This window comes from Eretmochelys imbricata, chromosome 3 (genome assembly GCF_965152235.1).
Source record: "Eretmochelys imbricata isolate rEreImb1 chromosome 3, rEreImb1.hap1, whole genome shotgun sequence".
Taxonomy (NCBI): domain Eukaryota; kingdom Metazoa; phylum Chordata; order Testudines; family Cheloniidae; genus Eretmochelys; species Eretmochelys imbricata.
Window position 1 is genome coordinate 64,668,336 of NC_135574.1, and position 15,715 is coordinate 64,684,050.

The window sequence follows — 15,715 nt, forward strand, 5'->3', positions numbered from 1 at the left end:
TCATGCAACAGTTCTTTTGCACCAGTGAGAGATGTTAAGTATGAGACTGAAACAAAGAGTATTTCAGAATTCCTGTTTATGGACGGAGGAAAACAGACATGTTTTTCTTGTGTGTGTTAAAAATATTTTAATTGGAGCAGTTAGCACAAAAGATGACAAAGCAGAGGGAATCTGAAGTCTTCAGACAAGAAAAAGACAAGCAATAAGGTCATAGTAATATCCCTTGAAAATCTGAATAAGGAGAGATGTTGAGAAGGTAGTTAGGTTTATACGTTTTGTTGCATGGTTTCTGAAGGGCAATTAGTCACATGCTCACATAAGCCAAGTTCTTCTGATTTCAACTCATGCTAAGAGGAGAAAAATGATAGTAAAAAGGTAACATTCCTAAGTACTGAGCAGCTCAAAAAAAAAAAAAAAAATACAGGGAGATCTTCAGACACCAGACCCATAAATGGACTGTGCTAGTTATAGTTGCTGACATCACATATACTTTTTTAAAAAAACTAAACCAAATGTTCTAATAGGGAAGATAAATTAGATAAATTGTTACCCCTCTCATCTTCTTGCTGCGCTTGATGTTTCTGACAGGTGAGTCAGAGTGTGCTTTCCAAGATCTCAGTCATGCCTATCTGAGGGTACATCAACACAGAAAAACAAAACAAAACAAAACAAAACCAAAAGCCCTATGGCAGCAAGTCTCAGAGCCAGGGAAAACTAATTTTGGTCCACACTGTGGGGCCACAAATAGCAGTGTACATGTTTGGGCTTGGGCTGGAGCCTGGGGTCTGAGATCCTCAACGGTTTCGGCACTCCAGACCCAGCCTGAATGTCTACACTGCTATTTTTAGCCCTGCAATTCAAGCCCGAGTCAGTTGACCCCGGCTCTCAGACTTGCTGCCACAAGAGCTTGTGTTTTGTTTTGTTGGGCTGTGTAGATGTACTCTGAATAATCCCAAAGATAAATGCTAATTAATCTTTGGAAATAGACTTTATACCCAATCCACTAGAGAAAGAGAGACACTTGCACATACTCCTGGCAGTAAGGCCTCAAATAAAGTTCTGTGATGGAGCCTTTGACAGAAAAGAACCTCCCTCTTTTCTAAATTCTGACATTTCTCTTTGCCTCTGCATCCCTAAATGATGTGCATTCTTGATTTTGTAAACAATCCACAATAGGATTTGGATATCAATGTATCCAAACTGCAAGTGATTAAGTATATACGGCTGTTATCTATGCATTAAGCCAAGGGAGATAAATCTTCTCTTTGATACAGAATAAAAAATGAAAATCTGCTGAAAATCCAATATCTACTACTTCAAGTTTTCAAGTCATTGATATACAATTTCTTCTGTTTTGAGAAATTGCACCGATTCCAGCAGTATTCCTCATTTGAAGTTTCAGCAGTATACGTGAGACTACTATAACAGAGATTTAGGGCCACTAAGTAGCCTCTATATCACACACAGCAATATATTTTCTAATACCTTCTGCATTAATAATTTTAATTAGCATCACATCACTCTGTAGGAAAACGATTTCTCCTCCACAAATAAGCACTGCTCACAGCATTTGAGCATTCTTTCTATGAATTAGGTGGAAGAGTATGTTCAAAATATTCAGTATTTGAATTGTTTTATGTATATTTGGGAATGCAGTCTCTATACAATCAGTGGAAATACCATGATATATATCACAAATTCTCACAAGTTTTTGAGAGGTTCATATTTTTCTTTTATAAAATATGATCACAAGATATGATATTTTCTGGTAAGTTTTATAACACCTATTTAATCCACCACTTTTTTTCCTCAAGAGTTTAAGGGGGAAAAAAACAAACCCAAACCACTATTCATATATGCTTTCTGCTCTACCATCATAGAGCCAATAGATGAAAGACGAATTACCCAACAAATCCTATTCCATCAGCTGTGCAAACACCGAAGCAATTGGTGAATGTAAATATTCTAGCAACTTTATCCACCACCGTTACAGGCTTAAATATAAAATGATGTTATTAAAAGCGTGATTGCAGCCTTAACTAAATATTACTCTGGCAGTGTTTTTCTTCCATAATTGACACTTCAGAGCCTGCAGAAGTCAAATGTTTTCTTTATGAAAACTCTAGTAGACTTGGACATATCCAAGAAAAACCAAGTGTACAGCATTCAGTTTGAACTTAAAAAAAAAGAATCTTACCATTAGATTCAAAGCAAGTTACAATTACACACACACACACACACACACAGAGAACTTGTAAAATGATATTTGAAAAGCACTTAATTGTAAAACTCTTTCACATTACTAAATAATCTACTCCTAATTTACTATTTAGCAAGAATATGAAGTGGTATCCTTACACATTTATATTTTTACATATGTTGCTCATGCATATTTAGGTCATCAGCGTGCTTGTTTACTGTAACTATTGCAGGAAAAGCATGTGGAATTGAGGATCTCTTGGCTTAAAAATAGAGGACTTTAACAGACCATACGCATAACAAGGCATCGTTTCAGCGCAAAGGGTTAACACTGAAGCTGCAACAGATGGATGAAAATTTCAAAGTGCAAATTGCACAGAGGGGGTGGGATTGCCACCAGGTAAGGACAGGCAGAAGTATCACCACTGCCATCCGACAGGCATTCTTCCCAGGGGAGAGCAGCTTTAAATTCTGGGCAGGACACCACAGGAGTCGTACAGGTGGAGGATACTAAAGAGATGTGCTGAACTGACATATGTTGTGTTTGCCCTGCCCCTGCCCTGGTCAGCTTTTCACACTTTATGAGCTGTACTAGCTAGTTCCAGGCCCCCAAATGTCGCAGCAGTTTGTGGACATCTTGTGCCAGTGTGTTTGTCTAGCTTCAGGTAGACTTTCCATTTCTTGGAACTCACATCCTGGGTCCTTCCAGCTTCTGCTGGTGGAAGCCAGGGAGAGAATCAGGCTCTGCGTGTGTACGATTAGTTAACATGAAAAAGGAACCATGAAAAATAGAGCATATTATGCTTCATCAAGGCAAAACAATTAGGTACCTATATTGTAATACTAATGTAGCTCAATTAATAATGCAATTCTGGCCCCTACATTTTCAAAGTGGGGTGCAGGAATTTAGTCACCAGATTCTCATTGGCTTAACACAGGGGTGGGGAACCTACAGCTTGTGGGCCAGATCCGGGCCACTGCTTCATTTCATCCGGCCCTCAGCAAGTCTCCATGCTGCCAGACCTCGCCGCTCCCCCTGGCGGGGCTGGAGCCGCAAGCAAACATCCTCCCAGACCGTGCTCCCCAACCCCTTGCCCCAGCCCTGAGCCTGCTCCCGCACTCCAAACCCCTCATCCCCAGCCCCACCCCAGAGCCCACAGCCCCAGCCGGAGCCCTCACCCCCTCCAGCACCCCAACCTCCTGCACCAGCCCAGAGCCCCCTCCCATATCCTGAGCCCCTCGTTTCTAACCCCACCCCAGAGCCTCAGGGAAGCCCCATCACCTCCCCTCACATTGCAGGGCTGTGTGTGGCCAGCAACTGATTTTTCCTGTGGGCCAGTAGCCCAATAGAAAAAAGGTTCCCCAGCCCAGATCTAAAGTGTACCTAGAAGGCTCATTAGAGAAACACTGTTGTTATGGACTGTGAACCCAAACAAAGAACGGAACTTAATAGAAGAAGAGTTGATACTTACTCCTTATTCCTGTTTTTAATGCAGGGATGATAAAGAACTTTGACTGCATTCCATGTGCCTGAAGACCTGGAATCAGGCCTCAAATTATCTTCAAAAAATGTAAAAACACTGCTGGATGCTGAATTTCCCATAGATTCCACCAATAAAGTGTCAGAATTTAAAAGCCACATCTGTGGATAGACAATAGTTTATTTATAGAATACACCAGCAGCTTGAACTTGTTCTGTTACTCCGGATTTAAACCTGACCTGCTATGAGTAGGTGACATTAGGCCACATAAATCATGAAGCCTGATGTTTACTAGCGCATGACAATTTAAAACTATATTCTAACAAATCTTTAATGGATGTGAATTAGCATGTTATGTTAAATAATCTTAAGTGTTCAAAGTGGTGTAAGCTCCAGTGGAGATAAATCAAGGGATGTATAAATGATGCAGAATTTCTTGTGATCCGTGTTAGGAGCAACAGAACTGTGAATCTGCATTTCCTTTGTGGCAGTAGCATGTTCCCTCTGCTAGAAAAAAAACAGCCAGCAAAACACTATTGCTCCAGTAGCTAATGGATGATTTTTCTAATTTTATATTTCAGTGATGTGTCAAGCAAATGGTGCTGAAACAGTCAAGTCCTGAAGACAGGACGGCAGTTGAGAGATTTCCCACTGGAAAAGCTAAGGAATGAGAGGCAGCGAGAGTATTTAAAACAGATTGGATAGAGCTAAAACAAACAGAGAGGGAATGCGCAGTACATTAGAGTTTACTAACGATGAGACAGGCCTAATTAACAAGAGTGGCAAAGGCTCTAGCCAACACTTATTTGGAAAATAAAACTAACAAAAAGAGCTGATAATGGGAATCAGGTTTCTCCATACTAATTGCTGGCACAAAAGTGCTAGAAGTCTATATTAAAGGAAAGTTTTGAGAAATCTCAATTCTTTTCACTGTATTATTATTATTATTATTAATCCAATCACTGAATGTTTGTGTTGTGTTACCCCAAGGCCCCAAACAAGATAAAGCACTGTTGTGCTAGGCACAGTACAAAACCATTCCTGTCTCTCCCCTTTTCTTCATTTATTCACTTGGCTGTGGTAGTAGAGAAACATGAGTTGCCAAAATGGAATTATCTTTCACAAGTGAGCTAATAGAATTTTTTCGCTCTCTTTGAGCATATTATTTCAGTTTGCTTTGTATGTCACTCATTAAACGTATTACTTTGTACTGTCCCAATTCCAATTCTTTTTCCCCAAAGACCTAGCTGCTCTTTGAATTGGCAGGCAAGTTTAATAGGATTCTTTTCTTAGTTGCTTTTAACATTCACTTTGATGTATCTTTGGACTCTTATAAACAGTATCTAGTGCACTTATAAAAGTAGGAATAAAGTGCTGCTATTGGTTAGTTCGTGCTAGCCTTTTGCTTTTGGAGACCTGGGTGACCTTAGATTAAGACAAGTTAAATTAAGTTTGGTGATAGGCTTATTGCAGCCCCTGCTAACAGGTTTGTTCACATCAGATAACACTTACTATTTGATATAACTGATCACAACTATTGCAGGTTGTCAGAAGCCCAGTATTAGAAAACCGTAGCAAGGCTTTTGCAAAGAAGGAATGAGACACACTCTCAAAGATGTCTCAGGAGGAGACAGGGAAAGAGGAGACATGCGTTATACACTAGTTAATTGTACTGAGTTTTGCTCTAGGAAGGATGTGGACAAATTGGAGAGAATCCAAAGAAGAGCAACAAAAAATGATTAAAGGTCTAGAAAACATGACCTATGAGGGAAGACTGAAAAAACTGGGTTTGTTTAGTCTGGAAAAGACTAAGACTAAGACAACACATGATAACAGTTTTCAAATACGTAAAAGGTTACTACAAGGAGGAGGGAGAAAAATTGTTTTTCTTAACCTCTGAGGATAGGACAAGAAGCAATGGGCTTAAATTGCAGCAAGGGCTGCTTAGGCCGGACATTAGGAAAAACTTCCTAACTGTTAGGTGGTTAAGCACTGGAATAAATTGCTTAGGCAGGTTGTGGAATCTCCACCTTTGGAGATTTTAAGAGCAGGTTAGACAAACACCTGTCAGGGATGGTCTAGATATTCGTCCTGCTATGAGTAAAGGGGACTGGACTAGATGACCTCTTGAAGTCCCTTCCAGTTCTATGATTCTATGATAATAGAAGTCCCTTACTCACAAATACCAAAACTCACCACATATGTTCTCCCTTCCCCTTTTAGAGTCCTCCTAGAATCTTCAGAAAATTACTCCTGGGGGAATTCTGTGCCACTGCACAAGCACAGAATTCCTATCTCCTGCAGACAGGCATTTTGAAATAAATTAACAAAATAATTGAAACTGGCATGATTATATTGTGTTATTTTGACAAATAAAATATGCAGAATTTTGCAAAATGTTAAAAGATTGTGCACAGGTTTTTAAATTTTTTGGCATGGAATTACCCCAGGAGTAGAAAGCGAATAGCATCCTTCACTCTAATCTTAGAGGATACACCGTCAACATATGTCTACTCCTTTCACAGTTTCTTTTGCACCCTCTTTAGAGATTACTAATCAGTTTCACTTGACAGCTGGATCCATCTGAAAAGTGCTTCTGTTTACACATTGTAATACTGTGGGACAGAAGCCACAGATTACAACCACTTTGTCAAACCATGTCTCATGTTAGCAAAGATCAAACAGATTTGTATTGATGTTTGAGTATGCATTATATAGCAGAAATCTGAGACTGTTGGAGGAAAGGCACTATTGGTTATGTGAGAAATTTCTGCATCTTCTAAGCCTGTCAGTTTCTGAACTTATTTATTTTCTTTCAGCATTTTCCTTTTCCCCAGTATTAATTATTTTATTTCTGACCTGACTGTTGACCTGTATGAACAGTCCCAAATTCAGTCTCAGTGTTCTGATACTAAGCATTTATGCATGTTACTTCTGGCTAATATATTTGTAAATTTCAATCTGAGCTTTCAGCTATTTTATGGATACTACACAGATTTTTCTCTTCCCCATGCAGTATCTGGATTCCCAAATTTCCTTGAATTTAACACTTGGTAAGAAAAAAACTGCTACAGCAATACTTAAAAAATAAAGTAAATTTAGAACTTATCAACAGTGTCAATTTGAGAGCCCTGGAAAGCAACATACTCTGTACTAACAGAACGGTTACACGTTGTGTAATAAAAACCTAAGAAAAAACAGTGCTAGCTTCCACATACAGTCCTGCTACTGACAGGTTTCAGAGTAACAGCCGTGTTAGTCTGTATTCGCAAAAAGAAAAGGAGTACTTGTGGCACCTTAGAGACTAACCAATTTATTTTAGCATGAGCTTTCGTGAGCTACAGCTCACTTCATCAGATACATACCGTGGAAACTGCAGCAGACTTTATATATACACAGAGAATATGAAACAATACCTCCTCCCACCCCACTGTCCTGCTGGTAATAGCTTATCTAAAGTAATCGTCAGGTTAGGCCATTTCCAGCACAAATCCAGGTTTTCTCACCCTCCACCCCCCCACACAAATTCACTCTCCTGCTGGTGATAGCCCATCCAAAGTGACAACTCTTTACACAATGTGCATGATAATGAAGTTAGGCCATTTCCTGCACAAATCCAGGTTCTCTCACTCCCTCACCCCCCTCCAAAAACCCACCCCCATACACACACAGACTCACTCTCCTGCTGGTAATAGCTCGTCCAAACTGACCACTCTCCAAGTTTAAATCCAAGTTAAACCAGAACATCTGCTACTGTGCCACAAGCATGACACAGAGGGACCACCATTTGGGTCAGTAAGGTAAGTCAACTTCTATGCCCATTCAGTCTCACTACTCTGCTCAAAATGACAGCAAGGATGCAAATTAGAGCCAATTACGTGATTTGTATAACAAAGACATTTATCCTGTAGGAATTGGATTGACTCATTTCACATAGACCGATGGACTTAGATATGAAAGAAATAGGTGCCTCAGAAATATGTAACATAAAGAGAAGTGTTACAAGAACTTGCAGTGACTCCTAGACTCTGTGATGCTGTATAGAATATGTGAGACACTGTATTATACGGATACCAATATTATAAAATTGGGGCGGGGGGTGAGAAAACCTGTATTTGTGCTGGAAATGGCCCACCCTTGATTTTCATACACGTTGTGAGGAGAGTGGTCACTTTGGATAAGCTATTACCAGCAGGAGAGTGAGTTTGTGTGTGTGGTTTTTGGAGGGGGGTGGGGGGGTGAGAAAACCTGGATTTGTGCTGGAAATGACCCACCTCGATTATCATACACATTTTAAAGAGAGTGGTCACTTTGGATGGGCTATTACCAGCAGGAGAGTGAGTTTGTGTTGGGGGGGGGGGGGGGGCGGAGGGTGAGAAAACTTGGATTTGTGCTGGAAATGGCCCAACTTGATGATCACTTTAGATAAGCTATTACCAGCAGGAGAGTGGGGTGGGAGGAGGTATTGTTTCATGGTCTCTGTGTATATAATGTCTTCTGCAGTTTCCACGGTATGCATCCGATGAAGTGAGCTGTAGCTCACGAAAGCTCATGCTCAAATAAATTGGTTAGTCTCTAAGGTGCCACAAGTACTCCTTTTCTTTTTATAAAATTGTAATAAGTCTTACCACATATGTAGGGCCCTACCAAATTCACAGTCCATTTTGGTCAATTTCATGGTCTTGGGATTTTAAAAATTGCAAATTTTACCATTTCAGCTATTTAAATCTGATATGTCATGGTGTTGTAATTGTAGGGATCTTGACCCAAAAAGGAGTTGGCGGGGGGGGGAGGGGGTCCGCAAGGGGTTGTAATGGGGATTGTAGTACTGCTACCCTTACTTCTGTGCTGGTGCTGGAGGGGCGCTGCCTTCAGAGCTGGGCATCTGACCAACAGCCGCCGCTCTTCAGCTGCCTAGCTCTGAAGGCAGCACAGAAGTAAGGACAGCAATACCGCGACCCCCTCCCCCCCCCGAAACTCCCTATTGGGTCAGGACCCCCAATTTGAAAAACACCGGTCTCCCCCATGAAATCTGTATAGTATAGGGTAAAAGCACACAAAAGACCAGCTTTCACAGTCTGTGACGCTTTTTTCACAGCCGCGAATTTAGTACGGCCCTACAGATATGCCATGGAAGGTTTCAGTGGAAAAGTTATAATTCATTAAATATGATAATCATGTTTATATGTAAGTATCATCCTTGTATTGAGTAATAAATATGTATGGTATATTTGCATTTCAAATTTGTGCTGTGCTTCCGGGTAACACCTGCTCCCCCCCACAGATTGGCATCAGCACTATCCAGCCTGCCTGATCGCTTATCAAAGGCAATCACAAAAACAATGAACCCATTGAGAGAAGGCAGGGGTTACACCTATGAGTCAGCAGGACATGTAGGGACATTCCGGTGGACAGGGGGCTCTGCTTTTCCATACCCATGTGCTGTACGTTTGTGTTTGGGACAAAGGACGTCCAAGCCACATAGCAAAGGATATAAAAAGGCAGCTGCATCTTCTCCATTTTGTTTTCAATCCTGCTTCCTACCTCTGGAGTAACTTTTCTACAGACTGAAGCTTTGAACAAAGGACTGAATGGCCCATCCAAGCTGTGGACGTGTTCCAGAGGGACTTTCCAGCCAGCAAACTCACCAATACTGCTCCGAACCTGAGATCTGGACTTTGAAGTCTTATGTATGTATCTGACCATTTAGGGTTTTGTTATCCCAAAATGTATTCATAACCTTTACTTGTGTGCGATATTTATTTGCCAATTCAGTCCAAGACAGTGAAACTTTAAATGCTTGGGGGGCTCCACTATCACTGCTTTAAAATCAAACCTTGCTGAGCCAGCGTTTTATGCTTACTTAGAATCTGTCTTTGTTAACGCCTGTAATGCTGTTAATTGGCAATTTGTTTTTATTTGTAACCACTTTGCAATGCAGCACGCATGCTGACACTGTACAAATAGCCTTTTGTACACAAAATTCTTTTGTACAAAGAAATTGCAAAAAAATCTGCTGGACCTTTCCTAGTGATTAAAGCCCACCCACCCCCCGCAAAACTTAGCACTTGAAGTTGAGCCAAAACCTTAAATGTTCAACATTTTCTTGGTGTAGACAGCTGTGTGGCATATCTATGGTACTCTTCCTAAAAACAAATGCTTTTTTTTTAAATAAAAAAAGGTTTCTGCATTTAAAAGTAATTGTGACAATTAATGGGGAAAATATTATTACCCAGTGATTTCTTGTCTAGCACTGAACTCTTCCCCAGTTTGAGGCACTGACTCCTTCCTGAAAATACTAGAGACAGTTCAGACTTCTCCACAAGGCTCCAAAGTCTGACTATGCATCTTGCATGAGAGGAATGCTTACAAAACTATATTGAAACATTTAATTCTTATTGCTCAATAAATGTAAATTCGGAATAGCAACATCTTATTCAATTGTGTTAATTAGGTAAATGGACCTTGGTTGGGTGTGGTAGAAAAAGAGGCTGGTCGTAGAAAGACAATTAGGTAAACAAGTATCCTTTGGATCCTCATCTTATCCACAATCCAAGATATTTGGTACACAGTGAGCAAGAAGCGAAAATTAGTAGGGAAGGAGAAAGAAGCAGAACAGAACCTGTTTGGCTGAGGATACAATGTCATGAGTCCAAAAAACTTAGATCTCTAGTAATATGACAAATTAAAGTTGGTAATGAAGATATGCCTGGTTAGCTTGATCATACCAGAAGGACTTGATTCAGTGTACAAGTATTTATATGGGAACAAATATTTAATAATGGGCTCTTCAATCTAGCAGAGAAAGGTATAATAAGATCCCATGTCTGGAAGTTGAAGCTAGACAAATTCAGACTGGAAATAAGGTGTGAATTTTTAACAGTGAGAGTAATTAACCATTGGAACAATATACCAACAATCATGGTGGATTCTCCATCAGTAACCATTTTAAAATCAAGATTGAATGTTTTTCTAAAAGATCTGCTCTAGGAATAATTTTGGGTAAGTTCTATGGCCTGCATCATTCAGGAGGTCAGACTAGACAATCCCAACTACCCCTTCTGTAATCTATGATCCACACATTCCACAAGGCTAGCACAAAATCAGCAGGGACAAGGAGTTGAGTTCCTCGTCCTCTATTATGCAAACATTTCTGAAATACAAGAATGCATCATTGAGAGAGCCCAGATCCTCTCTTTCTGAAAAAGGGGGTAAAAGAAAGAATGCCATACTTCTTGCCAATGCACCATCAGCTATTTAAAGACATGGGAGAGTACCCTAGACTTTCTGCCTTTTTAAGTGGTTTTAGGGCAATTTTTGGGCTCAGCCCTGGAGAATCCCCCATTGGTGAAGTTGGTTTGGCCCAAGTTGAGTCCCAAGTGTTGAAGAGAACTGAACAGCTCTTGTAAAGGTGTCACCAGAGAAGTCTTGATTAGCATTGGAGGATACAGAGATCCCAAAGCACTACCTATTTCCCTGAGAAGCTAAGAGTCCACTGACTGAACAGCTGCGGCAGACCTCCCCACCTGTGGCTTTTAAGAGGGCCTCCTCATAATGGGAGCACCTCCAGGCTTTCTGTCTTCTATTAGTGTGGCACGCTGCACCACAACAGGGATAGGGTGAGTGGAGACAAGATGGTCAGCAGCTGGTTCTGTTCGGGGTCACAGCTCCATAAATTTTGGGCCCCTCTGGGGAAAAGAAATGGAGGGAAATGATTCTGGCAGTGCTCGTTGAAGTTAAGAGTTAAAAGATAGGATGGCAGAGGATAAGGCAGAACACTGAACTGCTACTCTGTTTGATCTACCAGAAACAGGATTAATTGGGATGAGGACAGAAGGGATGTGCCCACACCCCAGAGGTCCCTGGACAAGTCTGAGCTATTTCCAACATTTCCAGGAAGAGGGGTGCAGCCCAAGTGTATCAGATATAAGGCTCCAGAATATTTTTTTAATTTTCTCGGTCATAGAAATATTGTAAACAGACAAGACTACATACTTCTATGTAAACAGCATGGCTGTGTACAGTACTTTGGACTAACTGCTTGAGACTTCAGTGAGCTTTTAGTCTAAAAAATTCAAGTGGGTTCTTAACTTCCATTGCAAACTAAAAACTAAACTAAAAAGAAAAAACAAAGGAGAGTCAGGCAGACAGGCACAACTGATACATTTGAACGATCAACTCCTTTTTCTCATTTCCCTTACACACATAAGTAAGCACATAATAACCAATGAATAAATGTCAGGAGTTCACGCTCATGAATATATTTCTATACAATTATAAGAAAATGCCATACCAAGATGTAGACTTTTCCATCATGTCCTTGTATTCTGAATCTAAATGTGCTTCTGGCAGAGGACAGATCCACGAGACACTGAGCTATAATGCTCTGTACAAACTGAGACCTGTTTTAAAATAAATCAGTCTTCACAGAATGTTTTCATAGTAACTATATTTTGCAAAACTAGCCATTGATACCCAGTGAGCCCCTAGCAAACTTTAAACATATAGCATCTAGGTTTCTCCATGCTGTCAATTCCACTACAGTGTGGCATGGAAATAATGCCCCTAGACTTAAGTCATTATTGTACGGAGATAGAGCTTCTCTCTCTTCACCTCCATCTTTCCTATCTTCCCGTAACAAGAATTGGAGTATTTTCCCTTTTCTGCATAATAAAAATTGCCATACTTGAGTAAACTAATGATCCATATGGTCAAATGTCCTGGATCTGACACAGTCCAATGCCAAATGCTGCAGATAAAGGCATAAATACTGCACTTTATGCACTATGTGTACATACAACATACAAGTGAATAATGATGTACATATTTGAAATATCTTTGAGTTTGCAGAATGGAACAGTAACTCTCTTCACAGCAGACTATATTTTATGGTAACCTCAACATAAACTGGACTGTCTGAAAATAAAAATAAAAAAAAATGGAAAGTACAAGTATTAACTGAAATTAAAGGTTACACAGACAGGACAGAAAAAGTGTGATTTAGATTGTCAGATACCATCTTGTAATTAGCAATTATATGAAAGCATAGCATAAATTTAGCAAAGTAACGAAGTTTGCATATTTAGTCACCGAAAGTCAAACAATGTAACAAAGGTTAAGGTTCCAACTACAAAGTTATTTTGGCTTTCTGTAATGCCATCTGTACTTTATGGTATACAGTTTACCACAAACAGTAATATATAAAGCTATGCCTTTAATTAGAAAAGAGTTCACAAGATACAGCAGGTATAGTATATGGCTGAGTTAAGAGTGCTTTTGCATTTCCTAACTTTGCTATTTTAATAGTGCATAATATTTAATTAAATACCAAAAAAGTAACTATCCAAAAAGTTTAATCTTTACCACTCAACAACATTGTTCCAATAACCAAGCTGAATACATTATCTGATTTTTATACCTTGGTATCATGTCAAAATGTTTTCCAGATGGCTGAATAATCATCTCAGTGATGTAATATTTTGTAGTCCCTAAAAATCAGACAAAAGGAAATTTTTTAAAACTCAATGAACCAGTACATTTATTTTCTACAGTAATATACTGCATCACCACATTCACTAAACTGTAGATCAGCATCCAATTAAACGGTGGAAGAAATGTCCAAATTCTTATTTTGACATGTAAGAGGAGAAGCTGGGTAACTGGTAAAGAAATCAGACATGGCCAGAAGGAAATATCTCTTTAGCTCTTTTTGGAGCTAATCACAAGATCAATATTTTGCCATCTGTATCATTCCCTACTTCACATCAAGCAGAACAACCATTTCCCCCTATACCCCATATAAATCCAGAGTAGGCAGGAGCCAAAACCCCTGTAGTGATCATTTTAAAAACATGTAATATATTTATATGTTTGCTGATACCAATTAAAAACTCTTGTCCATTATTTATTATTGCTGCGCCAACCCTGAACAAGAAATGAAAAACACTTAACGGACTGAAATCAGTTCAACTTATGTCAGTACTTCAGTATACTCTACCAGCCAATGATTTCCCAGTGAACAACAAACACAGGGCTCTAACAAGAGTAAACTCAGGGGACTAATTCTCTTCTTTCTTCAAAAAGAGTGGAAACAATACTTCTCTATAACAAAGTTAGGCTACCTCAGGACACTGGCCCTTTCTGTATTGATACGTACAGGACCCACACCTAAAGTGCAGACATTCAAAAAAAGTCAGAAGAGGAATTGCTTCAGCTTTACAGACATAGCTGCTTCCATCGAGGTCATCTTTTTCTTTTAAAATATTTTTGTAGGTATAAAAGAAAAAATATTTTATTTATAATATAAACACAGATTGTATTTTACAAGCTATTTATAGGTTGCTAGATAAGTGTATTTATTAAGTACCTAATTCCATAAACATAAACAAAGATAATATAATGTTTTAAATGGGGAGATAGAAAAACCTTTTTCTCCCCACAGTTGCATCATATACACTTTTGTACACAAGCAGCTAGTACAATATGGCTAGTTCCCAGTACAAAAACAAGTACACAAACTGTAGCATTGCTATACATCTGTGAGCAGATATTGCAAATCTGGGGTTTCTTGCAGGTAGATGCATGAATATCTGGAGCAGAGTTATTCTGCATGAGTATCAGTGTCCCAGTTCAGTGCCTTTATTTGTCTTTGAATGCTAGGGACTAAAACCTAAAGACTTCTGTCTGGTCTTAGGACATTGAGATTTGAGCAGAAGTGTGTTTCTTCTATTGTCTGGAGCAACAAATCACAATTTGGGGATTCTCTTTCATTAGAATTAATCTGGTAATACACTTCCTTGTGGCTATTAATAGTCTGAATTAGCATCATTATTCGTTATGAAGGTTTGAGGAGAGTCCCTTAGAACCTTTTGCTTATACCAAAGTGTACATCAAAAGTTCCATGTAAGCTTTTATGCTTGTGGGACTAGACTATTCAGGTATACAGGCAGTCCCAGAACGAGTGTGCGCGTGCCTGGTGAATCATTTGCTCATATCCTTTTTAGCAGAAATTGCGGCTGAAAAAGTTCATGTTGTTGGCGAATACAGAGATGTAGAAGTAGTGCATGACTTGTTTATTTCAGCATCTTTCAGCACTGCTTAGTGTTTAGCAATTAGCACTGTAGGTCTGACCACCTGAGCCTATGCAGTGTATCTTGAAAGTTAGACACTGGTAGCTGTATGTCTGCTCAGGCAGCTGGTGTGGAGACAGTAGTAAAGAGAGATAAAAATTCATATTTCTAAAATCAGATTTTTGGAATTTGTATGGTTGTGCTATTTGTTCAGACGATTTCAGGTCTGAGAATTATGTAAGCTGATCTAAGGAAGTCACTTTATTTTCTAGCCACCAAGTGATTTTTTCATAGAAAAGGTAAAGGGCAAAGTCTGGGATTTTTGGCATATATATTAGATGAGCCCCTCCCAATCATTTCCCCATGCACTGAAGCACAAGAAGTGCCAGAGCAGCAGCACTCCATGATGCACTAGTTTGGTTAGAAATTCCTGTGCAGGCTCTTCAGATCATAGCTAGCCCTTTTCTGCAGCAGAAACAGGGCCAGAGCCTCTGTTGGTCTGCGTCTATTGTCTCTTGTCTCAGACTGAAGTTCTTTGGGGTATGGACCATCATTTGTTCTGTATTTGTACAGCTCCTAACACAGTGGGGACCCGGTTCGCTACCAGGCTCCTGGCACTATGAACAACAAACAATACTTATTTATGGCTCTGTTCCCTGCATTCCCCCCGACTGCGGCCTCAGAGATGGGGAGGCTTTCTCTGGGCCAGCAGTGAGCACTCAGCCTCTTTGTGGGCTTAAGAAGGGCATGGTTGCTGATTGATTAGACAGAAGGATTCGACATAAGCCTATCGGCTCCTGCACACACCTGGGAAGCACTTATAAACCCTTGCCCTTGCTCTGGGGCACCATTCTGCTCTAAGAAGAAAAGCTTCCCCTTCCCTGACCCAGGATTAGAGCAGGACCAGGTGTTGGGCCTTGATCTGGGCATCATGCTAGTCACCTTTTTGGGGCAGGGAAGGAATTT

At 39.9% G+C, this 15,715-nt stretch overlaps 2 protein-coding genes across 7 annotated transcripts in view; one reads left to right on the forward strand and one right to left on the reverse strand.

Moving 5' to 3' along the window:
- Positions 1-15,715, reverse strand: part of UBE3D (ubiquitin protein ligase E3D) — a 110,965-nt gene that overhangs the window by 74,707 nt on the left and 20,543 nt on the right. For 5 of the 6 annotated variants that reach the window (XR_013345586.1, XM_077812756.1, XM_077812755.1 and 2 more), the window contains exons 6-8: positions 13,099-13,168; positions 11,974-12,082; positions 3,672-3,841 (exon numbers count right to left, since the gene is read on the reverse strand). Coding sequence is in view for 5 of the 6 variants with exons in the window: in XM_077812756.1 (XP_077668882.1) it covers positions 3,672-3,841; positions 11,974-12,082; positions 13,099-13,168 (349 nt within the window). In the remaining variant the exon portion in view is untranslated. Of the gene's footprint in view, positions 1-1,810; positions 2,915-3,671; positions 3,842-11,973; positions 12,083-13,098; positions 13,169-15,715 lie in introns of those variants that run through there. The other variant, XM_077812757.1, reaches the window with a different exon arrangement.
- The window catches only part of DOP1A (DOP1 leucine zipper like protein A), a 123,104-nt gene continuing 116,745 nt past the window's right edge, over positions 9,357-15,715 (forward strand). The window contains exon 1 of the mRNA XM_077812749.1: positions 9,357-9,370. The gene's annotated coding sequence lies outside the window, so the exon portion shown is untranslated. The remainder of the gene's footprint in view (positions 9,371-15,715) is intronic.